This window comes from Microtus pennsylvanicus, chromosome 11 (assembly GCF_037038515.1).
Source record: "Microtus pennsylvanicus isolate mMicPen1 chromosome 11, mMicPen1.hap1, whole genome shotgun sequence".
NCBI lineage: Eukaryota > Metazoa > Chordata > Mammalia > Rodentia > Cricetidae > Microtus > Microtus pennsylvanicus.
Genome location: NC_134589.1, coordinates 44495987 through 44521444, shown reverse-complemented (window position 1 = coordinate 44521444; position 25458 = coordinate 44495987). Strand labels below are relative to the sequence as shown.

General features: G+C 45.4%; 1 protein-coding gene and 1 non-coding gene across 6 annotated transcripts; both read left to right on the top strand.

Moving 5' to 3' along the window:
* The first annotated feature begins 1270 nt into the window (after window positions 1–1270).
* On the top strand, window positions 1271–24157 carry Tmigd1 (transmembrane and immunoglobulin domain containing 1). Of its 5 annotated transcripts, XM_075942323.1 has the most exons (9): window positions 1271–1440; window positions 5114–5227; window positions 12372–12475; window positions 15048–15326; window positions 17589–17867; window positions 21777–21880; window positions 23063–23103; window positions 23355–23413; window positions 23619–24157. In XM_075942323.1, the coding sequence occupies exons 2-9, from the start codon at window positions 5175–5177 to the stop codon at window positions 23648–23650; spliced, it is 951 nt and encodes a 316-aa protein (XP_075798438.1). In that variant the 5' UTR covers window positions 1271–1440; window positions 5114–5174; the 3' UTR covers window positions 23651–24157. The 5 variants fall into 5 exon arrangements, with proteins under 5 accessions (XP_075798438.1, XP_075798440.1, XP_075798442.1 ...); XM_075942325.1 differs by lacking the exon at window positions 5114–5227 and having other exon boundaries at window positions 1272–1440; XM_075942327.1 differs by lacking the exon at window positions 23355–23413 and having other exon boundaries at window positions 1272–1440; window positions 23932–24157.
* On the top strand, window positions 3162–3268 carry LOC142832001 (U6 spliceosomal RNA). The gene has a single exon (XR_012907100.1). It is a non-coding gene; the product is annotated as a U6 spliceosomal RNA (small nuclear RNA).
* Window positions 24158–25458: the final 1301 nt, after the last annotated feature.

Below are 25458 nucleotides of genomic sequence, written 5' to 3'. Positions count from 1 at the left end.
GATGTCCTAGGTCTCTCCAGAGATGAATAAAGCACTGAAGGTCCGGGTACAAAGGAAGTAAAGACGCAGGAGAGCTGAAGACAGGTGTTTACTGAAGCAGAAGCAGAGAGCACCCTGCCAGGAAGGGTGGGGTTTTCAGAGCCGGCAGAACATTTAGTGGGCGCTAGACTGGCCTTTTATTAGGACCCTCTCCTCTTCTGATCCTCTTTTCTCTCTCACCGCCCCTGACCCCGCCGCCTCCGCTCCTACTTCAGCTCCTAAGCCAGGGGAGACGCGGAAGGCAGCAGTTCCGCTGCAGAGCAGTTCAGCTGTTATGGGGGAATGTTAGCACTTCCCCTCCAGCCCCTCCTGCCAAGGGCTCTTCCCCAAGAACTCACAGAACCAGGGCCATTTGCCCACAACACAGTATACCAAATTCTAAAATGACAAGTTTTGCCAAAGGAGATTACTGGCAGGGCAGCCAGTGAACTCAGGTTTCAAATCCACTTCTGGGAGGGTGGGATTTGGGGCTGTTTATATCCTCATGTGTGGGGAAAGGTGAGAGGCGGCTAACCAAGAACTGATAAAGCAGGTATTCAGGAACTGTGAGCAGGTGGTTTCCTGCTACCCTGTCATTTGTCTCTTTGCAAAGTTCACAGCACAGGAATTCTGGGACTGTCCTTTCGGTGTTGGTTTTTTTTTCCCCCCTTTCCAAAATCGACACAATGGTTGGCAAGACCACTGTTTATTCAGAAAGCAGCTAACAGGATGCTGTAGACTTGTCTGTTAAGATTCAGGCAAACTACTACCAGCCACAGGAACCTTTAGACCAGCAGGAGGAAGGACCCCTTCACCTCTGACTGCCGGCGGCGGGAGTTCATCACCCGGGGTCTTTGGCCCTTGAATGAACCCTCCTACCCCAACAGGGAACCCTCCCTTGTTAGTCTTGAGACGGGTGCTTTCCTTTGGAACTCCTGGCCTCTTTTCTCTCTCTCTTTAAATCCTCTGTACTGGAGCCAGTGGGGCTAAAAGCCAGGTCCTGTGGGGCTTGATGCTTATGTGGAGAGGCCCCTTTAAACAAAAGAGTACAAAATTACAAATATTCAGCGACTAGTGCTCAGGGCCCTGGGCCGGAGCTCCACCCACTTCCACGAGGCAGTTCTGGGAAGGAGACTGATTACAGGTGGGGACTAGCTCAGCAGGAGGTGCCGCCCCACCTCTTCTTCCTCTCCCCCTTTGGATAAGGAAGTCTTAGAATGCTCTTTCCATTTCTCTCAAGACTGATACTAGAAGACATTGTTCCCTCCTTTTATTCTGCATTGCTCCTTCTGTGTTCTAGCCTCCTCTCCCGAAATCCCCAGTCCCCTCCCCCATCTTCTTTCCCACTCCACCCCTCCCCTCTTTGAGCCGACTAGACCAGTCCGGCCAGTGCGAGAGACCTGTGAGGAAGAACCAACGTGGGTGAGAAGTGACCTCTAGTGGTCAGTCGCAAAGGTCACCGGTGTACTATGGCTCTTACCAGTGCCCGCCCTCCAGTGGAGGAAGAGTGTTGCTGGTGGCCAAAGCAGGTTTTGAGTTGGAGGCCAGCCTGAGTTGCGCAGTAAGATCCTCTGTCAAAGATAAGATAAAGGCCGGGAGATGCTTCAGTGGGTAAAGCGCTTGATGTACAAGTGTGAGGACCTAAGTTTAGACCCCCAGTACCCAGGTCAAAACCAGGGGTGAAGAATGCGCCTGTCACTCAAAGGGTGGGAGGCAGGCATCTCTGGGGACTCTTTGACTAGCTTGTCTAGCTAGTGATTGTGAGCTCCAGATTCAGCAAGAAATGCTGTTTAACAGCAATAGCGTGAAGCTTGGCGTAGTGATGTACACATTTGATCCCAGCACAGGGAGTTGGGGGTTGGGACGAGACAAGAGGATCTCTGAGTTTGAGGTCAGCCTGGTTTACACAGTGAGTTCTAGGCTAGTTGTGGCTACAGAGGGAGACCTTATCTTAAAAAAAACAAAACAAAACAAACAGGTGAAGAATGATAGAGAAAGACGTCTGGTATTAAAACCCAGCTTCTATCTGTGCATGCGCGCGTGTGCGCAGACACACACACATATCAAAGAGAGAGAGAGATGATTAAAAGGAGACTGGCGTGGTTACTACTATGTTATCTATTTTAGGGGACATGCATCGTGGGAACATTTGCAGTTGGGTTTCTGGGTTTCTAGTATCGTTGTTTGTTGGTCTTGTTTTGGTTTTGGTTTTATATCGCCGATAAAACCAAGGACCTTATGCATGCTAGGCGAGCTCCCTGCCACTGAGCCACAGCCGCTGCACCGTCTTAGTTTTATCATCTTTAACCCAAAGCCCACTAAGCTTAGTATCCTTACGAATGAAACGGTAATCATCATGGGCACCTTCTAAAAGGAGGCAAAGATGGGTTGAAAGAGCATGCGTTAGAAGGAGAGGGTCAGCAAGTGATTGGTCTTCGATAAAAATCACTTCTCAGTCCTTCCTTTGGATCCAAAATGTATAGAGGGAGAAGAAGGAAGAAAGGGATAGGACCGATGGGGGAGACTGAGTTTGGATTTTAGTATAGGTAGGCTGTGGAGGGTAAGGTGACGTCTAAGTCTGTTCAGCCCAGGATGAGAGAGCATCTCCCAGGAAACTGTACACACATACACGCAGACTCCCTCACACAAACCTTCACACGTGTACACACAACCTACAGGCCTGGCAGTTTTCCCAGCTCTCTAAACTCGTTTGTAGTAGTTCGAGAAGTCACGCTAGGAAACAACGAGACGGCTCAGCATATTAAGGTACTTGCTACCAAGCCTCAAGACCCGAGTTCAATCCCCAGCTACACATGGTACAAGGAGAAATCGTTTCACCTTCGCATGTGAGCCATGGCACATGCATGCCATTCCCTAAGAAAAATAAATGTAATTTTTTTAATTAAAGAAAAATTAAATACATCTGAGAAATATGTACAGAGCGCTCTCTCTCTCTCTCTCTCTCTCTCTCTCTCTCTCTCTCTCTCAAAAGACAAGGGAGGAGCTGAGGGCGGGGCCCAGTCCCTCAAACACTTGCCTAACCCTGGGTTTGATCCCCAGCCGGGCATAACCCAGGTGTGGCAGCCCACACCTGTGATCCCAACACGTAGGAGCCTGAGGCAGGAGGATCAGAAGTTGACACTGTGCTCACCTCAGCAGCGTATGTACAAAACCCGGAACAATACAGAGAAGATTAGCCTGGCACCTGCGCAAGGATGACTTGCGAATTTGTGAACCGTTCCATATATTTTTAAAGGGAGTTCACAGTGATTCTTGGTTACATAGTGAGAAAGAGGTCAACCTGAGTTACATGCAACTGGGTCTCAAAAAACAAGTGAAGAGGGCCTGGAGAGATGGCTTCGCAGTCAAGAGCACTGGCTGCTCTTCCAGAGGATCTGGGTTCTGTACACAGAACTCATATGGTGGCTTGTAGCTGTGGGTAGTTCCAACTCCAGGGATCTATCACCCTCTTCTGGCCTCCTTGGGCACTGTATGCATGTGGTGCCTAGACGTCCATGCAGACAAAATACCCGTACACATAAAGTACAAAATAGTAGCAATTTTTTTTTAAAAAAAGGTGAAGGTTAAACTGATGTAAAGTTGCCTGATGCAGGATAAGAAACTTAACTATATTTGTATTTCAGAGAAACAATGATTTTTTTTTTAAAGTATTAGTGTATACCAAGTGTTGACCTTGTGAAATAGCACATTAATCATTATACTGGACATACCTGTATTTTAAAAGTATTATTTACCTAAAATTTAAATTCAGTGGGGTGTGTTCTGTATTTTTCACTGGCTAGATCTGGAAACCGTACACATGGTTTCTTTGGTCTTTTTTTTTTCCTTTTTTTTAAATGTTTTTTTAATATTTGTTTATTTATTATGTATACAATATTCTGTCTGTGTGTATGCCTGTAGGCCAGAAGAGGGCACCAGAACCCATTACAGATGGTTGTGAGCCACCATGTTGTTGCTGGGAATTGAACTCAGGACCTTTGGAAGAGCAGGCAATGCTCTTAACCTCTGAGCCATCTCTCCAGCCCGGTCTTTTTTTTTTCTTATTGATTTATTTATTTTTTATTTTATGTGTTTGAATGTTTTTCCTCCACTTATGTTTGTGCACCATGTACATGCCTGGTGCGACAGAGGCCGAAAGAGGGCACTGGACCCATTAGAACTGGAGTTGCAGACCATTGTAAGCCACCATGTGGGTGCTGGACACGGAATCTGAGCCTCAAGTCCTCGTTTTCTGCATTGTTTTTTTTTTAAGATTTTTATTTATTATGTATATAGGTTTCTTCCTTCATGTCTCCTGCAGTACAGAAGAGGACACCAGTCTTATTACAGATGGTTGTGAGGTACCATGTGGTTGCTGGGAATTGAACTCAGGACCTCTGGAAGAGCAGCCAGTGCTCTATTCCTCTGAGCCATCTCTCCAGCCACCTCTGCATTGTTATTGTTGGTTATTGGTCTTAGGGCCTGAACCAAGGGCCTCCCAACGACTAAGCTTTTTCTCTAATCCCACTGAACGACAGCTCTGTGGCAATTCAGGCCTTGATTCAAGGGCTATAGTTTTTATGATGAGGAGTCCTAATGACAGGGAATGGAGAGTTGCTTAAGCTAGAAATTCTGGAGGTCATATGACTTTTTTTTTTTTACTACAGGGGCCTGAAGCAGGGCCTGGCTAGGCAGGTCCTCTACCACTGACCTGCATGCCCAGCCCTTTATTTTCATTTTCAGACAGAACTTTGCTAACTTGCCTAAACTGGCCTTGAACTCACCATGTCCTCCAGGCTGGCCTCAGCCTCAGGTAGCAGGGCTCATAGATGTACATCACTCCTGTGACTAACTTAAAGCAGTTTAGTGGGCCCTGTTGGATTCTGGGTAGAAAGGGTAACACACTGGATCCCTGTGTTGGTCCAAAAGCTGCTCTCTGGTCACTAGAGTGTGACTGCCAGATTCCTTGCTTCTCTGTCACGCTACAGTAGTCAGTGACATCCCCATGGACTTGTCTAGGCAACCCTCTTGACCTGTGACCCTGTTGCTGTGGACCTACAGCATAGCCCTGAATCTATCATCCATGCCATGGCAGGGCACCAACTCACCTCTAATTGGTTCCAGAATGAACATCCTGCCGACCCTTCCTCTTGCTCATGTCTTTGAGTGGCTGCCACGTGGCGGAGGCTGTACCAGATCCTCCTCTTTGGTAAGGGTTTTCATTTTATCACACTGGTCTAGACCTCGTTCTATAGTTCATGGCTCTCAAGAGATTCAAAAGCCACTGTGTCAGAGATACCTGAGAGGCTTGTTCAAGTAAGACTCCCGCGTCTCTTCAGAGCTGACGAAGGAAAAGTGCCTAGAGATGTTCCTGAGTGAGTGTGTATGTATGAGTGTGGGTGTAATATGTGGGTGGAAGGTGTGGGGGACACGTATGTGTATGTGTGTATGTGTGCATGTGTGTATGTGTGTGTTTATGTGTGTATGGGGGCATATATGTGTGTGTGCCTGGGGTATATAAATGTGTGAGAGAGTGTTTATGTATGTAGGGAATATATGTGTCTGTGTAAGTGTGTGAGTGTTTGTGTGTGTGTATCGCTGAGGATTGTGCTAAGTGCATACTTTCTAGTGATAAGCCACACTTCTGCCCACCCCAACCCCATAATACTCACCTTAATGAGAAAGCCACGACTTCCTGGTCCTTTACTTCTTCTCTGGCACCTTTCCAGAAAGGCCTGTGTCTGGGGAATGTGGAGCAGATGGGTCACTATTCTTAGAACTTTCAAACTAAGACTATCTCTCCTCTGGGACCGAGCGACTTGTGAAAGCTGCGGTGCACTAAACTATGTTTTCAGGGCTTGCGATGAAATCCAGGATCCTCCGCATACAAAAGAGGATCTGCTGCTTGCGCTCCCCAAGCCCTGAACTCTAACAGTCCAGGGCAGCCATATGCTTAGGCTTAGGCTAACTGCTGGACTCAATTGTTAGCAGGAAGATAATTTTCCTTTTCCCTGGTTCTAGGACGGGGACTGGTCCAGGGGCTTAGATGACTTTGGGCAGTCACATCACTTCCCCGATTCTCCAAACTGGACACCGCCACACTACCATTTTCTTGTTGGGAATCCCTCATCGGCTGAAGGCCCTCTACAGGGTTCACCAACTTCCTTATTAGTTTCTCTAGAATGACTAGAGCCATTTCGACCTTGGAGTTGGGAGAGTTGTCACCTGAGCAGCCCGCTCCTCCCCCGCCCCAGCGCCCCAGGAGATATTGGAGTCTTGTAGAGTTACTTCAACAGTCTTTCATAGAGGGCAGTAGAGGGACTTGAGAAGACACCTTTCAGGATAAAGCCACCATAATTGGCTTGGATGGAACTGGTATTTCAGATACTTAGTATACAATAGCTACTCAATAAATACTTGCTTAATACACTGCTTCAACATTTTCATATTAAAACTGTCAGGCATACACAGAAGTTAAAAGGATAGCCGTTAAAAGGGTAATCTGTATAACCCTAGGTGGATTCAGTAAATGTCAGCTAACTTTTACTGCGTTTCATTCTGTTATTTTGCTGTTTGTATTGCTGAAGAGCGCACCCAAAGCACACTCTCCCACTGAGCCAGGTCCCCAGCCCTGTTTCTGCTGATTCATTTGATAGCTGCAATTGTCATGACGCTTAACCCCTACATGGTTTGCAGGCATCGCTTGAGAATTAGGGCATGCTTCCTATGTTACCGCAACACCATTATCACCCCTATGAATAATCAACTATTGTTTCCTAATATTATCTAATATCTGGGTATAGAAATTGTTGATAGTGCCCTACCCATGTCCTCATGGCCTACATAGAAGTTACCCACAAACAGTTTCCAGAGAGCGAGTAACTTCCTGTGTGTCTTTAAGCTGGTTCACCAGGCAGGCTGGAAGTGCTGGGGAGTCATTGCCCCCCAACCAAAGATGGAAAGACACTAATGGATAGTGGCCCAGGCTCCTTGCCCTGCCTGAACTGACTGTGGGCTGTGTCACACAGAGCTCGTTGAAGGCTCCGCGGTAGTCATTTGCACACTAGCATGGCCGCTGGAGTTCTCTTCTCTCCCCGTCTTACTTATGATGCCTCCTGGGATGGTTGTTAGATGAACTATTTGCTCTCAAAGCTTTATTTTATCCTAAGATCCCAAACCCAAAGGCATTAGACCTTTGCAAAAAGTCACTCTTTAAAAGTTATTTATATTGAGCTGGAGAGATAGCTCAGAGGTTAAGAGCACTGACTGCTCTTCCAGAGGAGCCAGGTTCAATTCCCAGCACCCATATGGTAACTTGCAACTGTCTATAACTCCAGTTCTAGGGGATCTGACACCCTTACACAGACATACATGCAGCCAAAACACCAATGCACATAGAATAAGAATAAATAAATCATTAAAAAAATGGTTTGTAGCTGGGCGGTGGTGGCGCACGCCTTTAATCCCAGCACTCGGGAGGCAGAGGTAGGCGGATCTCTGTGAGTTCGAGACCAGCCTGGTCTAGAGAGCTAGTTCCAGGACAGGTTCCAAAGCCACAGAGAAACCCTGTCTCGAAAAACCAAAAAATAAAAATGGTTTTTTAAGTGTTATTTAGGCCTCTATGTGGGTGTGTGCAGGTGCCTGTTGGGGGCAGGAGAAGGCATCAGATTCCTTGGAGCTAGTGTTAAAGACAATTGTTAGCAGCCTGACATGGGTGCTTGAAACCAAACTCAGGTCCTCTGCAAGAACAACAAGCACTCCTAGCCTAACCACCTCTCCAGCACTGCTGAAAACCATCTTTAGATAATAATAGTAGAACACACTTGCTCTTGTTTCCAATGAGAACAGACTCCACGCCTGCTTGGGGTGAGAGGGTTGTACCCAGCCCTCAGGAGCAATTCTCGATGATGATCCTTGCTTGAACAATGCTGGAGCAAGGCTGGGCCATGCCCAGCCTATCTTCATAACAATAATAATTACAGCTTATGAAGAGGCTACTGTACAGCAGCTTTGCATGCTCCATTTCACTCAATCCTCATAGTGACTCTACAGGGAGGGTGCTGATAGTAATTCTATTGTGTTCATCAGGAACAAAAGGCTCCTAGGGGTTAGATACCTTTTCAGAGTCACACAGTCAGTAAGAAATAGGTCTCTGGTGTGGTTACCCAATGTGTTAAAATCCGTGGAAAGAGCCAAGTGCGGTGGAATGCACCTGTAATCCTAACATTTGGAGTAGGGCCAGGAGAAACAGGAGTGCAGTAACCACAGCTACATAGTGAGTTCAAAGCCAGCTTAGGCTATGTGAGACCCTGCCTAAAAATAATAAACAAATGACCACTAAACAAAGACGAGGAGAGTTGAGGGTGTACCTCAGTGGTAGAGTGCTTGCCCAGCATATATAAAACTCTGGGTTTGATTCCCAGCAACAGAGAAAGGGGTTATGGATAATCATAAACATCCTTCTATTTTTTAGTGAATAGGAACAATAGTACTTGGCAGATAAAATATCCATTAGTAATACTACCATAAAAGATGAGTGTATGGGGGTGGGGCTGTGTGCATGCACGTGCATGAGCGTCCATGCACATACGGAAGTCAGAGGACAGCCTTGGGTGTTGGTCCCCATCTTCCACCTTGTTTGAGGCAGGGGCCTTTCTGGAATTCTTTGGTCTCTTCCCCTCATCTCAACCTCCCATCTCCCTGCAGGAGTGCTGGGTTACAGCTACTAAGTCAGGCTCTTACGTGGGCTCTGGAGAGCTGTATTCAGGATTTCACGCTTACACAGCAAGTAACACCCGCTGAGCCACTTCTTGAATCCAACTTGAGTATTTTCATGAATAAAATCAGTTTAGCTCATTCTTGATGTCTCATGCAATGGCTCCTCCATCCAGAGAGAGCCTCGAGGTGCTAAAACCGTCTCTGGTTGCTTGGCACAGCTCCAGCACTGGGCTCAGGTTACTGATGATTAAAAATTTTCCAGAATTAAGTTATGTGAACTCTCCGAGTGTTAGGACGATTGTGAAAGCCAAACCTCTCCTTAGACGTGTCCTGTCACAGCTCTCCAGGTATCAGATCGTCAGGCTCTGCCATCTCAGTCGAGAGTGACAGTGTGAGGTGAGATGGGCTGTAGGGTTCTGCACAAGTTCAGGCTTCCCTTGAGCAATACACCCCTGTTAGTAATATCCGGCCCCACCTAGTAACCTAGGTACACAGAAAAGCTGAGATCTTGTGAAGATGCCATTCCCAATTACTGTCTTCTCAAAGAATCCAGAAAGGGAAACAGACTTTGCACCCAATTTATCTCTGTTACTTGACACCGCTGTCATAAAGTGTTCAAATCCAAGCATTATAAAGGTTCATAACAGGGAAATAATTCAGGGTTCCTGGGCAGAGGAAGAGTCAGCTGAGGAGGTCAGCTGCTCGGAGCTCAGTAGGTGAGTGACATGCTTGTCTTTTATGGAAAGTGAAGTCCAGTGAGGGGGCTTGACTTTGAGATATTGGTATTTTGTGTTCATCCCCCTCACAGAGTAGGGTGAAGCCTCACACTCTTGATGGTTTTGTGTTTGTTTGTTTGGTTGGTTGGTTGGTTGGTTGCTTGCTTGCTTTTTCAAGACTGGGTTTCTCTGTGTAGCCCTGGCTGTCCTGGAACTCTCTGTAGACCAGGCTGGCCTCAAACTCACAGAACTCTACCTGCCTCTGCCTCCCGTGTGCTGGGATTAAAGGTGTGCACCACCACCGCCTTTGAGTATTTATTTATTCAGGACCTATAGCAGGGTGTGCTTGAAAAAAGGTACTGTTTTATCATCTTTTTCCTAACCCTCCTTGTTTCCTTGGTGTGCTAGAGATTGAAGCTGGAGCATCTTGCAGGCTATGGCAGTGTTCTCTCACTGAGCTGCTAAGAAAACTCCACTAGTGATCAGATTCTGAAATTATCACTTTTTAATTTAATTAACTTATTTATTTTGGTTTTTTTGCGACAGGTTTCTCTGTGTAACAGCCCTGGCTATTTTGGAACTTACTCTGTAGACCAGGCTGGCCTCAAACTCACAAAGATCCACCTGCCTCTGCCTCCGGAATGCTGGGATTAAAGGCGTGCGCTACCACCAGCCGGCTAATCATCACTCTTTTTATTGTATTTATTATTAGTGTGGAGGGGAGTGGGCTCATGCAGGCTACGGCACACATGCGGAGGTCAGAGGACAACTTTTGGAAGTTTGTTCTCTTACATGGGATCAAACTCAGGATGTCAGTTTTGCATAGCAAGCATTTTTCTCTGCTGAGCCATCATTTCGCTGGTGCTGAGGTCATCACTCTTTTATTTTTGTTGTTGTTGTTGTTGTTTGTTTTTTGAAACAGGGTTTCTTTGTAGCTTTGGAGCCTATCCTGGAACTAGCTCTTGTAGACCAGGCTGACCTCAAACTCACAGAAATCCGCCTGCCTCTGCCTCCCAAGTGCTAGGATTAAAGGCGTGCGCCACCACTGCCTGGCTGAGGTCATCAGTCTTATAGAGTGACAGAGATACTGTCACTTGCCCAGAGATACTGGGCAAGAAGATTTCAATGACAAATTTTTCAGTTTAGTAGAAACTGCATCTTAAGGTTGGTAGGGGCCTCCCTGTCTGGTGGGAAGCACTCTTGCTCCTGTTGGGACAGGACTAGAGCAAGGGAAAAGTGAAAGAACCCCAAATTAGTCAGAGATATATTCCTGCTCTTGAGAATTAATATTGATGGTAAGGGGACAAAATACCAAGTCCCTAAGGCTGGCGGAGGGACAAAGGACTGGAAGAGACAAGAAGCATCTTTTGAAGGGGAAGAATATTTATTTAGGCAGAAGAGTGGTTGTGAATGTAGCCTTGGCAGTCTTGGGTTTGAATACTGACCATAACATTTACTGATGTTGGGCAAATGTATTCGGCAAATTGTGTCATTGCATCAACAGGTTGGTTGTTGCTGAGTATGGTGGCACACACCTGTAATCCCAGTGTTTAGAAGGCTGAGCTAAGAGCATCATAAATTTTTGTATAGTCAGTTTGGGCTATCTACAAAGACTCTGGCTCAGCATTGTGGGGTGGTGGCACACACCTTTATTCCCAGCACTCGGGAGGCAGAGTCAAGTGCATCTCTGTGAGTTCAAGGACAGCCTGATCTACAGAGGGAGTTCCAGGACACCCAGGGCTACAAAGAGAAGCCCCATCTTTAGGAAAAAAGGAAGGGAGGGAGGAAGGAAGGAAGGAAGGGAAAAAGAACGAGAGGGGATGGAGGGAGGAAGAAAGAAAGAAAAAATAAAGGAAATAAAAAAGGAGAAAGAGAAAGAAAAGAAAGAAAGAAAGAAAGTCTGTTTCAGTAACAAAACAAATAGGAAGTCATAGGGCTCAGCTGTGATTGAACAAATGTATGTGATGTGTTTAGACGTCACTTAGTCTAGAAGTCATTCCAGATGTGTTTCTGACATAAGCACAACAGTACCCTTTTTCTTTTTATCTGTCCATCTGCCCGCAGTTCTGGGCATCGAACCCAGGACTTTGCATACTTGAGGCAGGTACTCTACCATACTCCTTGTCCCTAGCTCTAAGGGAAACCGTGTATACATGTTTTTCCCAGACAGACCTGAAATATCTCAGAAGGATGGAGCAGAAGGGAAAAGGAAGGCTTTGATTATCTAGCCTTTATAGACTACATGTGACCAGGGGAAGGAATATTAAGACAAGAGGCCATATTTGCTACAAGGAGACACCTTTGTATCTGTAACAGTCTCAAGAACTCTCCATGATGGTCAAGAGCACTTGCTGCTAATGCAGAGGGTCTGGGTTCAATTCTCAGCACCCACACTGCAGCTAACAACCGTATGCAGCTCTGAGTCCAGGGGACTCAACATTATTTTCCTCACCTCCTTCAATACCAGGCTCACAAGTGGTGCAGGCATACATGCTGGCAAGATTCCCAAATTCATAAAATAAAGATTTTCTCTGAGTGGAGAACAGCTTTCCAAGTATGATCCAAGTTAGACTTTCAAAGGAGAGTGGTTTTGCTCATTTCGGACACCTGAGACTGCAGAATTCATTTCTCTCTGTTAGAGACTGTTTTCTCATTGTTTCCAGGAAAGACATGTTCCCCCTCTTCAAGACTACCTGATACTAGTCTATATCATTGTAGTTTTCTTTTTGTTGTCATTTAAAAAAAGTCTTAAAAATTAAAAGAACTTAATCAGCAGACGTGTTTAATTGAAAACTAGAAGGAGTGTACAGTTACAGCTGGGGTGACTCACTTGGGACTTTTTTAAAAGTCTAATAGGAAGAAAGTTCATAAACTCATTGTAGATCAAAGTACAGAAGCAACTGCATTCTTTGCCTCCAGGAGACCCAGCCTGCATTCATTAAGGATGGTGTGGAAGATCATGGGGCCACTGCAAGCATGCAACCTTCTCCTAGTGATTGTATCTTTGCCACGGGGGAGGACAAGTAAGTTAATATTCTCTATGACCTCTTTTTAGGTTAAAAAAATAATGATTTATGGACATTGGAAACAGCCTTACGTACCTATTTGGAATGGTTACCCAATACAATGAATGGTTCACAGTATAGGAGTCAGAAAACATTTTAAAAAGTGTGTGTGTGGGGGGGGAATAACACCGTTTTATGGCTCTGATTGTCTAAGAGAATGAAGTGTGTTGTTGTCTCTAGAGCTGTAGTCAGAATTTTCTCGAATTTTAATATTCAGGTACCAGTTTCAAGAGAGGTAATCCTCTGTTTATTTGAACACGTCAGCTACAGGACAATATCGGCCTTAAAGAGTCCTTAAGGCCTCCCTCACATTTTAAAATACTTATTCATGGTAAAACAAATTAGGCCAAAGGCTGTAGCTGTAGTTTGGTAGTAAAGTGAATGTTTAATTAGCGTAAAGGCTCCGGGTTCCATGGGAAACACCAGAAAACAAGACGAGGGGGCTGGGCTGCTGGCTTAGCTGGCATCTTCAGCATGGGCATCTTCAGCATGGGCATCTTCAGCATGCATTGTAAAAGCTGGCAAGGCTCTGTGTTTGTGTAGCCCCAGCACTGGGGCGTGGACACTGGTGGACACTGAGAACTCACTGGCCAGCAGAGCTGAAGTGGAAGGCTCTGCCTCAAGGCAATAAGGTGCCGAGATAGAGGGTGTCCCCTGGAGTCCTCCGGCCTTTGCATGAGTATGTACAGTTGCAGGCACTGGCACACTTACATTCAAGTTAGAGGCTGTGCAAACATTTGGGAGGACAGCCTAGCAGCAGCCAAAGCTCCATCTTTTGTTATCTGCTTCTGAACCAGGAAAATAAAAATGGAAACTCAGGAGTATGTTACAATGTAATGAGAAAAAACTTATTAAAAATCAGAGCAAAAAGGCAACCCCCCCCAAAAAAAAACCTGTGGGGCATGGGAGTGAATGCTTTTAATCCCAGCATTCAGAAGACAGAGGCAGGGGGATCTCTGTGACTTTGAGGCCAGCCTGGTCTACAAAGCAAATTCCAAAGCAACAAGGGGCATATGGTGAGACCCTGCCTCCAAAAACAAACAACAGCCAAGCAGTTGTGGCACATGCTCTTAGTCCCAGCACTTGGGAGTCAGAGGCAGGTGGATCTCAGTGAGTTTGAGCCTGGTCTACAAGAGCTAGTTCCAGGACAGCTAGGGCTGTTACACAGAAAAACTGTGTTTCAAAAAACCAAAAACCCAAACAAAACAAAAAACAAAAACAAACAAAAAAAAACCCTCAAACGACAAAAGACATTTTACACCCCACAAAATCTTGTCTAACTCGTGAATCATAATCATTTAAACATTTTTAAATTTTACTCTACTGTCCAAATTTAAAACATGAGACATACAAGAATAGATTCATCCATATTCCTATCACTTAACAAAACAGGTATTTTAAGTCAGTTTTTGTCCATATACATATTCAATTTTTTTTTTATTTTCGAGACAGAGTTTCTCTGTAGCTTTTTGGTTCCTGTCCTGGAACTAGCTCTTCTAGATCAGGCTGGCCTCGAACTCACAGAGATCCGCCTGCCTCTGCCTCCCGAGTACTGGGATTAAAGGCATGCGCCACTACTGCCCGGCTACATATTCAATTTTGAAGTTTGTGGTAATTTTCCATTTTGCTAGTCTTTTTCAAGTTCTTGCTTTCCTACTCTACCCTCCCCCCATCAAAACAAACGCATCAACCTGGTCATTCTCTACATCTTACCTATATTTACCAGCTCTAGTCTATATAAATGCATGGTATTTTCCCAAGGCTTTTCTTTTTTTTTTAATATTTATTTATTTATTTATTATGTATACAATAGTCTGTCTGTGTGTATGCCTGCAGTCCGGAAGAGGGCACCAGACCTCTTTACAGATGGTTGTGAGCCACCATGTGGTTGCCGGGAATTGAACTCAGGACCTTTGGAAGAGTAGGCAATGCTCTTAACCACTGAGCCATCTCTCCAGCCCATCCCAAGGCTTTTCTTAATGAGAACCCCATTTTTTTTCTATCAGCTCATTCTGGAATTGTTTTGTACACACTGTTTTTAACTTGGTGGTTGTCAAACTTCACTGTGCATTTGAACCACCCAGGAAACTTTTAAATAGCCCAATAACCAGGTTGTACTCCTGTCAAGCCATCAGACGGCCAGGAGCCTAGCATTAGAAGATAAAAGGTCGCTAGGTGGTTTCAATGTGCAGCAAAATTTGGTGGCCATAATTTTTTTTTACCATTTTCTCACTTTAGCTAATAATACATTATGCCATGCTCTCACACAGGAATACTAGCACTTGGCAAGCTGAGGCAGGAGGATCTTCAGTTTGAGAACAACTCATCAACCAAACAAACAAACAACCAAACAAAAAGCATTATATCTAACTCCTTGTAAAATCACGTCAATTGATATAATAGCTATTCATTGTTGACGGTATATTTTATTGCACTGATGCAACATAATTCATTTAACCAGTCCTCTGCTGGTGGACATCTAGGTTAGACATTTGCCTACCTTAATCATTTGTTCCCCCTATATCCTCAGGTTCTGTTATAGCTGTAAATGGCAGAACTGAGAACTATGTCCTGGACACCCCATCTGGTGTTGAAGCCTCTCTGGAATGCGCAGTTCAAAACCACACCAGCGATGAAGAACTTCTCTGGTACCGAGGAGATGGAATAGTAGATCTGAAAACTGGAAATAAAATCAACAGCAGCTCTGTCTGTGTCTCTCCCATCAGAGCAGATGACGATGGAGTTCGCTTTACCTGCAAGCTGCAGAGCGATCAGACAGTGTCGGTCTCCGTGGTGCTGAATGTTACTTGTGAGTGGAGGGAAAAGAAGCTGACAGTCTTGGGCGTCTGCATTTTGTTAAGTGACAACTGAAGTCCCAATCTTGATTTGGCTACACTGTTCAATTCATGTCCCCATATGAAACATCAGAATGCCTCAATTTTCCCATCCTCGGGAGCACCAAGTATCTGCCAGTAACACTGAGCATTCTACACCCACCCTCCCACACGTGTGTCTCTCATCTCACCATGTTGCCCAGGCTAGCTTCAGATTTATGAGCTCAACTGGTTGGTCTATCTCAGTCTTTCAAAGTCAGCCACTGTACCTGGCTTATTCAACTAAAAATGAGGATATTCACCCTTTCGTGCATGTAACGACTATTCATGTTTTTTCTCTGTGAGATGTCTGCCCATGCCTTATAATTATGTTTCTATTTGGGTATTTGTATCAGCAACAGGGCCCCGTGGTACAAGGCTACATAATGCTGGCCCTGGTGTGAAGCCTGAGGCAGGATGCTTGTCAGTTAAAGGCCAGCCTGGGCTACATGGAAAGAACTTATCTCAAAAACAGCAACAATAACAAAAGCAGTAGGGATTCAGGAAGTGACTAGGCTGCAAGTCAAAGAGAAGGTTTTAGCTTTATTTGATTTTTATTTTATTTATTTTGATTTTTCTTAAAGGGCCAGTGTCCCTTAATAGAGGACTTGTTTAAACTTTTATTAACGTTAGATGGTTTAAAGGAATGGTTAATAGGATGTCTCCACAAATAGAACTGTTGTGCTTGGCCATCCTGTTCTCTATTCCAGCAGCTTCCTGTGTGTCTGAACACCACACACCACCCTTGTTGGAAATGGATACAGAATTCACAAAATGTCATTCTTCTGCGAAAGTTATTAATAACACAGCCCACTCAGGGTCTAATTATTCAGGGTGCAGATGAGACAAGCTCCTTTTCCCACCTTCTCCAGGTTTCCCTCCTTCCTTACTGCCCACTCTAGCTGTTTATTAGTTTCCGGAACATCTGCCAATAAACACAAGGGGCGTAGATGAGAAGGGAAACATGGCTTGGTCATTTCTCCTCCTGGACGTGGGGGAAGGGGAGGATTGGAATCATTGATGAAGATGAATGTGTCCGACTATCCCCAGTTACAACTGCTCTCCCTGTGGAGGATGTAAGAGGAGAGGCATGGGGATTTATTAAGCTCCCATAGAGGCAAAATTTACCACACTTAGAAGACTTCCTGAGGCAGGACCTTCTTTGTAGAGGGCCACTGGGCCGATGCAAATTTGTGGCCCAGGCAAATGTAGTCAGACAAAATACAAAACCTGAGGGTGTGAAAAGCTTTCCAAACAGCCACCACATTCGTAATAGTGGTCAGCATGCTACCGGCTTCTTCACAGGCATTGTCGCAATTAATCTTCACAGTGCAGAATGGGATCAGCATCCCAGCCCTTGTTTCTGTTTTTTTAAAAGAGGAGACGGAAACTTTAACAGTTGAGTATCTGTCTCAGAGTCACAACAGAGGGCATGTATGGAATTGGAGCTAGCTACCCTGCTTGTTTTTAGTGTTGTGCTGTTTTAGCCAACCCTTGTACAAATTGGATTAGTATAATACGCTCAGAGAGCAAGGACTGTTTTTGAAAAAGGGTTCCACTATGTTGCCCTGGCCAACCTGAAATTTGCTATGTAGACCAGGCTGGTCTAAAACTTATAGAGACCTGCCTGTTTCTACCTCCCAAGTGCTGGGACTAAAGGTGTGTGCGACCATGCCCAGCTATTATTATATATATTATGTTCCTTATCTTATACAGCTTTAGGCATAATCTTTTTTTAGGAAAAATCTTTACATTTAAATCATTTTATTTTATTACTATATGTGTGTGAATATTTTACCTGCATGCATGTCTGTGTACTGTATGTGCCTAGTACCCACAGAAGCCAGAAGAAGCCGTTAGATGCCTGGAACTGGAGTTAGAGGCAGTTGCGAGCTGCCCTGGGAGCCACAGAAATTGAACCTGGGACCTCTGGAAGAGCAGCTAGTACTCTAAACCACTGAGCTCCTCTCCAGCCCCTCATGGTCTATCTTTATAGCCTCCAAGTCTTATGAAGTTAGACCTGAATGTTCGTCATTTACTTTCATGTCCCTGGTTACTGCCTGTGTGCTTAGCACTCCACACATTTTTGTCTATGGGGTGAATATACTCCGAGAAAGATGGAAAGGAGATCTTGAATTGTTGACCGTGAACTAACTACTGTTCACTTCTAACTAATCTTGAATGCTTGAGTCTTACAGTCCCTCCTCTTCTAAGCGGAGATAACTTCCAAACCGTAGAAGAAGACAGCGACGTAAGCTTGGTTTGCAACGTGAAATCCAACCCCCAAGCTCAAATGGAGTGGCGTAAAGACAACAACGTCCTGGTTTTAGAGAAAGGCCGTCACCAAATCCAAGAGACAAGTGAGTCTTTTCAGTTGTCAATCACCAAAGTCAAGAAATCCGACAATGGAACCTACAGCTGTATTGCTAGCTCAACTCTCAAAGTGGAGACCATGGACTTCCACCTGGTCGTTACAGGTAATTCTTCTTAAGTAATTGCTCAGCATGATGCATAAGTCAGAAGATGGGCTTGGTAAATATTATCAGGGCTAGCCGGGCGGTGGTGGCGCACGCCTTTAATCCCAGCACTCGGGAGGCAGAGGCAGGCGGATCTCTGGGAGTTCGAGGCCAGCCTGGTCTACAAGAGCTAATTCCAGGACAGGAACCAAAAAGCTACAGAGAAACCCTGTCTCGAAAAATCAAAAAAAAAAATATTATCAGGGCTAATCACTGGTGGTGACCATTATGCTTTGTAGCTAAGATTTTCATTGGAAAATTATCCCCATCCAGGACAATTTTCCTTAGGAATTCTAGTCTGAGTCAGGTTTAGTACCACAACCTATAATGTCAGCTATACAGAAGGCTAGGGAAGGAAAGTTGTGAGTTTAAGTCCTGCCTTGGTAACTTAGTGAGATCATGTTCAGAATAAAAAAGTAAAAAGGGCTAGAGGCTGGGGCTGTAGCTCTGTGGTGTTTTCCTTGTGTGCAGGGGGTCTTGAGTTTGATTCTGGACACTGAGAAGGGCTGGGATAGCTCAGAGGTAGAGTATTTGCTCTAAATAGAAAAAAATCTAAGCCTGGTGTGGTGGTGCACACCTTTAATGCCAACAACTTGGGAGGCAGAGGCAGGCAGATCTCTGTGAGTTCAGGACCAGCCTGGTCTACAAAGCGAGTTCCAGGACAGCCAGGGTTATACAGTGAGACCTTATCAAAAAAAAGTTTTTAATATAGAAGAATATGCTCACTCCATATAGACCTCTGACTTTTGAGCAGAGATTCTGGGACCAAGGTAGAAAGCAATTCTGGTGTGACTTTGTTGAAGAAACTTCCTCAACTTCCCTTCAGCATCGATGTGTAGGAACTAGCCATTTGAGTCACAGCCTGTAACAGAAGATAATTCACAAATGCACAAAAGAAAAATATTGATAAGATTTTTTTAAGAAAAGATCTTTGAAACCACTCGTAATTATTATTTTTTTTTTTTTCGAGACAGGGTTTCTCTGTAGTTTTGGAGCCTGTCCTGGAACTAGCTCTTGTAGACCAGGCTGGTCTCGAACTCACAGAGATCCATCTGCCTCTGCCTCCCGAGTGCTGGGTTTAAAAGCGTGCGCCACCATCGCCCGGCCCACTCGTAATTCTTGACTTCTGTCCTGTTACCTGATCAGCAGAGGGAGTGGGTGGGAAAACAAGGTAAATCACAGAGCCTTCTCCCTCAGCATTGTGTTCTCTTCGCTCAAGCTCATCCCCCTGTGATCACGGAGAACCAGTGAGATTTGAAGTGTTCTCCTGGTATTTTATTCCCTTTTGAAAGATTTCATTTTGCTTTACATGTATGAGTGTTTGCCTGAATGCATATGCGTGCCCTGTAGGCATGAGTCTCCTTGGGCTTCTAGCACAGACAAAAAGGAAATTGAAAAGCCCAATGCCACAAATGTACACCATTCCTTCGTGCACATTTGCTCTTGGGCGGGTATTCAGGGAGCAGGGAAACAAGCTGAGGCTCCTGCATCCTGCTAGAACATTCTCCACTGTACCTATTCATTGCCAACCTTGCCATTTCCCAGGAAACAAACCAACCTCCTTGCCAAATCCTGCTTGAACGGACTGATGTCACCAGACATCAGTAGTTTCTTTCCTCCCCACACTAGGGAGCCAAGGATACAAAGTCAGTCAGTGGCCAATGAGGAGGGGGAGTGGCTACTGGTTGACGGCCCCATCACTGTGGTTACTGGGTTTTTCAGTAATTTGTCCTGCAGAGAAAAACAGTCTGCCTCAGGGCTATGTGATTAAAACCAACAACTACAACAAAACTCTACCAAAGAGCCTGTGTCCAAAGGGCAGAAGCAATGGAAGGGACACCACCTTGACGCTTGTGACTTTTTTTAGACTTTACCCAGAACCTTTACAAAAACATGGTACAGTGAGCCACATGTGCTACTATTCTAATTAACTATAAGACCACACTCGCAGACTGAGTGATTATAGCATCCCTCTTGGTTAGGAAGAAAGCATAATTGCTCTATGACCATGTTTTTTTTAAAAAAAAAAAAAAACAAAACATCACACGGCTTCTGTGGCAATCAGCAAATTGCCTTTTAGGTGGGCAGAAACTTGTTTCGGATGGAGGTCTGCCAAACCAGCTTGTTTTCTTATTTCTTTTTTCGCTTCGTTACTTCCCAGGCTGCCCGTTCACCTTCTAGAGCGCATGTGCTCTGCTCCTGTTGCTCCCTGGGGCTTGGTGCCTGATCCCCCACAGGCTCGCCCCTGCTCCGTGGGGGCGGTTTCTAAAGCACCGCGAGGCGCTGGGAATGGCTTGAAGCCCTTCACCAGCACAAGAGTCAGCCCACGTGTTAAAAACTATTTTACCAGAATGGTCCGAGGGAGAGGACCACCAAAACAGGACAAAGGGAGGAGTTCAGGCAGTTAGATGCCTGTGTCAGAGTCACTTTCAACAGAAACTTGAAGTGCAAGGGGAGCCAGTAGGTCAGCCGGTTTATTTCAGCTTGGTTTGTGGAAGGAAAGTTGTGACATGTGGCTTCACAGCTTTCAGTTTGGTGAAAGATATTTCCTATCTACGACAGCACCCTGATTTCTTCTCCTAGTCACCCGGTCTTCCCTTCCTCTCTGTCCCAATATGATAGCCTTCCTTGATGTGCAAGTGGAGGTCTCCAGTAAGGTAAAGACTGCAGTGTATCCCAGAGTTAATTAATACACAGCTGGGGTTTTCTAGAAGGCTCTTCAGGCCACCCTCTACAGAGGGTTGACCCTACCCACACCTACATGAGAATAATTTTGGGGGAAGAGCTAGGAGTGGGCAGAAGTGAAGGACACTCTGGAGCTTAGGGTATAGCTCAGTGGTAGAAAGAATTTCTGCTTAGCATGTGTTAGGCCCTGGGTTCTAGCCCTAGTATTCCCACACACACAAAAAAAATGAGGAATATTTAATCCATCCCCCCCAGCTCCCCTCTGCAATTATTCGGAGCAGGAACTGGATATAATTGGAAGAAAATATTTAAAAGATAATTGGTTGGGCCAGTACGATAGCTCAGTGGGTACCCACTGCCAAGCCTGCCAACCTGACTTCTGCCCCTGCTTCCCACATGGTAGAGGGAGAGAGCTACCTCCCACAAGTCATCCTCCGAACCCCACACATCTACACACAAGTGACGGAGTGTAACACAAATAAGTAAACGTAACGTTCTAGTGAGTTTTGTCTCCAAGCTGTCATGGCTGCCGCAGCCCCTTCACTGTCCTTCCTCGTCATTTAGAGAACTGTGGAAATCTTTGCTAAGGGTGGGAAGGCTGATGCCTGAAATTCTACTTCCTGACAGACACCAAGCAGCCACTCTCTATGTGTCTTGTCTGCCTAGGGCACTAGCACAGTTTGGACAGATGGGACCACTGTGCACACTGCTCCTTGGGCCCGGCCATGTCTCCCGTCTGTCTTAGCCTAGGGAGCCCTTTCTGCCTTCTTGCTCTCCCAGCCTCCTTCCCTCTGTCTTCTTCTGAGAGTCCTCCTAAAAACCTTTGTGCTTTTGAAAAGGTCTTGACTTCAATTTGCTTCTGCTTTCTGTGGCAAAAATAAATAAAGGAAAATAAAGAAAGCACAAAATGGACTGGACGGCCACTCGGGGTGGGGTACTCACATTTCAGAAACTCCCTTCACAAAGGAGGGGGCTCATAATCTCCCATTATGAGCCCCCATTTGTTAATTCTGACATTTTGGGTGAGTAATCTAACCTGTCAAAGACCCCTATTCCTCATCATTTGGGGTTGTTGCAAAGATTTAATTAAAAGAGTGGTGTGTGCAAATATAAGGGACCATGTTCCTATTACAAACACGTAAGTTAGAAGTTGGCTGTTCTTCCCTGTGTTTGCTTTCCCAACAGACAAAGTTCCAGCCGTCCCAATAGAGGCAATCATTGCTGCTTGTGTCGTGGTCTTCCTGACTTTGGGTTTTGGGCTGCTTGCTAGGAGAAAAAGAATAATGAAGGTACCTAAGTATTCTAAGTTACTGGGGTGAAAATTCATCTAAGAGGCCAGGGCTATGGCTCTAGCAGAGACTGTGACGCACATGCACAAGGCTCTAGCAGAGACTGTGAAGCACATGCGCAAGGCTCCAGCATCTATCCTGTGTGGAGCTTAACAAGAAGAGAAGTACATGTGGACAAAGCTGGGGTGGAAATGCCTATGGTATCACGGGCGGGGGTTTTGGAGTTGGTTTCTCTTCCTTTTAAATTTCTCCTGCCCAGTGCCGCAGTGCACACCTGTCTTCCCAGTGCTGGAGAGGTAGGAAGCAGAAAAGCCCCAATCAATAACTTCCCCTTTCATTGTTGCTATGGTGCCCCTGGTACAATAAATAAACCCGGGGAGGAACAGATGCCTGCATTCTCTGCTCATGAATACAGCCACATGCTCTGTACCTGTGGGCTGGAGTTTGAGCCGTCCATCGGTTGGCATTGCTGTTTACTGTGGTTCAGAATATATGTGTGTGCTTAGGTTAATGCCATGCAGATCACTCAGAGCCAAAGAGGGCACATATGTGGCAGAAAACCTTTAAAGAGAGACAGAATGCCCTAGGCTGAATCCATCAGTCAGCAAGTCATTCTTCATTCAACAGTAACTAGATCTGATTCAGGGCAACAATGTTTCCCAAGAGAAATTTGCCCCACCCTCTATTCCAATCCAAAACATTTTTCCAAAGAAAGAAAGGGAGGGAGGGAGGGAGGGAAGAAGAGAGGGAGGAGGAAAAGAGAAAGAGGGAGGGAAGGAGGGAGGAAGGGAAGGAGAGAGAGAGAGAGAGAATAAGAAAGATGGTTTAGCAAGTAAGGGTACTTGCGGCCAAGCCTGACTATCTGAGATTAATTCCCAGAGCCCACATGAGGAACAGAAACCTACAGGTTGTCTTCTGTCCTCCATATATGCACTATGGCATGATATTTCTCCACCATGTATGTGTACACACACACACACACACACATACACAAAGATTTTTTTAATATAATGAAATGAAATGAAAACCTAACTGTGAACTTTAGAAACATTCTGATTAAGATCAATAAAATCATTCATTAAAATCTATCTGCAGCACCCATTGCCGTGACGATACATTCAAAATGCTCACTCCTGACCTTAGAAAAGGATGCAAACTCACAAACCTGTGCTTGCCTTGTAGCTCTGCGTGAAAGAGAAAAACAAGAATTCAGAGACAGCTCTGTAAGTACTCTGGCAGGGTGGGGGGTGAGAGTGGGGGATGGGGGGCAGGGTGGGAAGTGGGAGTGGGGGGGTGGGAGTGGGGGATGGTGGGGCAGTAGGTTCACCTTCTCCAGAGACTGGGGGTGCAGGAAGATGGAGGGGTTCAGAGGAGAACAGACGGTGGGAGAAACCTACCCCCACTTTAGAGGAAGGGTTGGGAAGGTTGCCTAGGGCAGGAACACCTTGGGGCTTTCTGCCTACTCTCTAAGCAGGTTTGGCCAAGGCTTGCGCAACTGCATTGCCACACAAGCAACTGAGGGAGCTTGTCCAGGTAGGAGTCACTGCTGCCCTCTGTTCACACAGCAAGGCCAGGGCACTTGGCCCCATCCTCCCTGCTGTTACCTCGTGTTGGCACGTGGCAAGTGGGCAGTGGGGAACAAACCAAGGCGTTCCGCCTGAGAGGATGGACTTTGTTTTGATTTTTTTTCCCTTATTCCTACAATCGTGGTTCGAATTAATTTCTTGCTTCATTTCAGATGAGAAAGTTGAGCCCCCACCTGACACATGAAGAGTTCTGCATCAGGACCACCTCAGTTTGTGTATCAACATCTGTATTTATTGCTGCTTTTAAATCCCCTGGGGTCCAATTGTCAGAGGTTATGAAGAAGCATTTCATTAATTACTGAACAGTGGTTGTTAGGACTAATTCAAGCTACTTATGGAGCTATTTTATGTAAGAGGTTTTAAAATGAAGATTCTATTTAAGCCCTCTCCTTAAGAATATGTTAATTAATTGTGATTTATTCCTAATAGATTGGTAGCCATTTACTATCTGACTTATTTTTCTAGATAGGAGACTAACTGACATTGGGGTTTTCCAAATCAATGCATTAGCCAAGAAAAAAAAAAGAAAAAAACCAAGAAGATCAAAGTAGAGAACACCATAGGATGACATTCCTGGGTTGCCAGGGAGCACGTGAGGTTGTAATTATCTCCTGATTTCATTGTCCCTCTCCTTAATGTCTTAGGACTAAAGAAGTCCGGATCTAATTTCAAATGGAATAAATTTAGTATCATGAAATTTCCAGCGTATGTCCTTGTTTTCCTTATCTCAACACGGCTGACGCTGTCATAAAACTGCTGTGAGGCCTGGAGTGTGCAAAGGGCAGAGCGGCCCTCTGTCTGCTCTCCCGCGGTCATTTGCTCTTTCTGTGCTCCTTAGGACTCAGCCTGTGCTCAGGGTGTGTGTATCACTCAGTTCCCGCTCATCATTGACTCCCTCCACTTTCATTCTTTTCCTTCCTGGTTTTTTCTTCCTCATAAGAATTTTCTAAGGGCTGGAGAGATGGCTCAGTGGTTAAGAGCATTGCCTGTTCTTCCAAAGGTCCTGAGTTCAATTCCCAGCAACCACATGGTGGCTCGCAACCATCTGTAAAGAGGTCTGGTGCCCTCTTCTGGCCTGCAGACATGCACACAGACAGAATATTGTATGCATAATAAATAAATAAATATTTAAAAAAAAACGCCGGGCGGTGGTGGCGCACGCCTTTAATCCCAGCACTCGGGAGGCAGAGGCAGGCGGATCTCTGTGAGTTCGAGACCAGCCTGGTCTACAAGAGCTAGTTCCAGGACAGGCTCCAAAACTACAGAGAAACCCTGTCTCAAAAAACAAAACAAAAAAAAAAAAAAGATTTTTCTGCTCCTCTCCCATACAACCGGAGTGAGCTGGGCAAGAGACAGCGCTGGCCAGAACCATCTTTAGTATTTTTATAGAAATCCACTTCTAATAGAAAGAAATTTCTTTTCTGCTTTGTTCCTTTGTGTTTTTTTAAGTCCTTGGCGTTAACTCTAGTGTTCTTTACATCCCAGACAAGAAACGGAGCCTCTCCCCTCTTCAGAATGTGTTTAGTGTAATAAATATACCAGAAAAAGGAGGGGGAGAGGGATGGGTGGGCAGAGAGATGATCTGGCTTCCTGCAGGATTTCTCCAAGTAGAATCTGGAAGCCCTGGTAAGATGCTGCAAGGATAAAGGAGGAGGACTAGGGATAAGTTGGAATGCTTGGGTGATTAGATAGGAGCTTAGAATGTATAGAGACAACAGATCTCAGGCAGTGAGTGCTTGAGGCAGTTTGGTTGGGAAGGAAAAGGAAGTAAAATGTTCTTATAGAAATGGAGGCAAAGGCTGGGCGGTGGTGGTGCACGCCTTTAATCCCAGCACTCGGGAGGCAGAGGCAGGCGGATCTCTGTGAGTTCGAGACCAGCCTAGTCTACAAGAGCTAGTGCCAGGACATGCTCCAAAGCCACAGAGAAACCCTGTCTCAAAAAACAAACAAAAAAAAAAAAAAAGAAAGAAATGGAGGCAAAGGCAGGAGAGC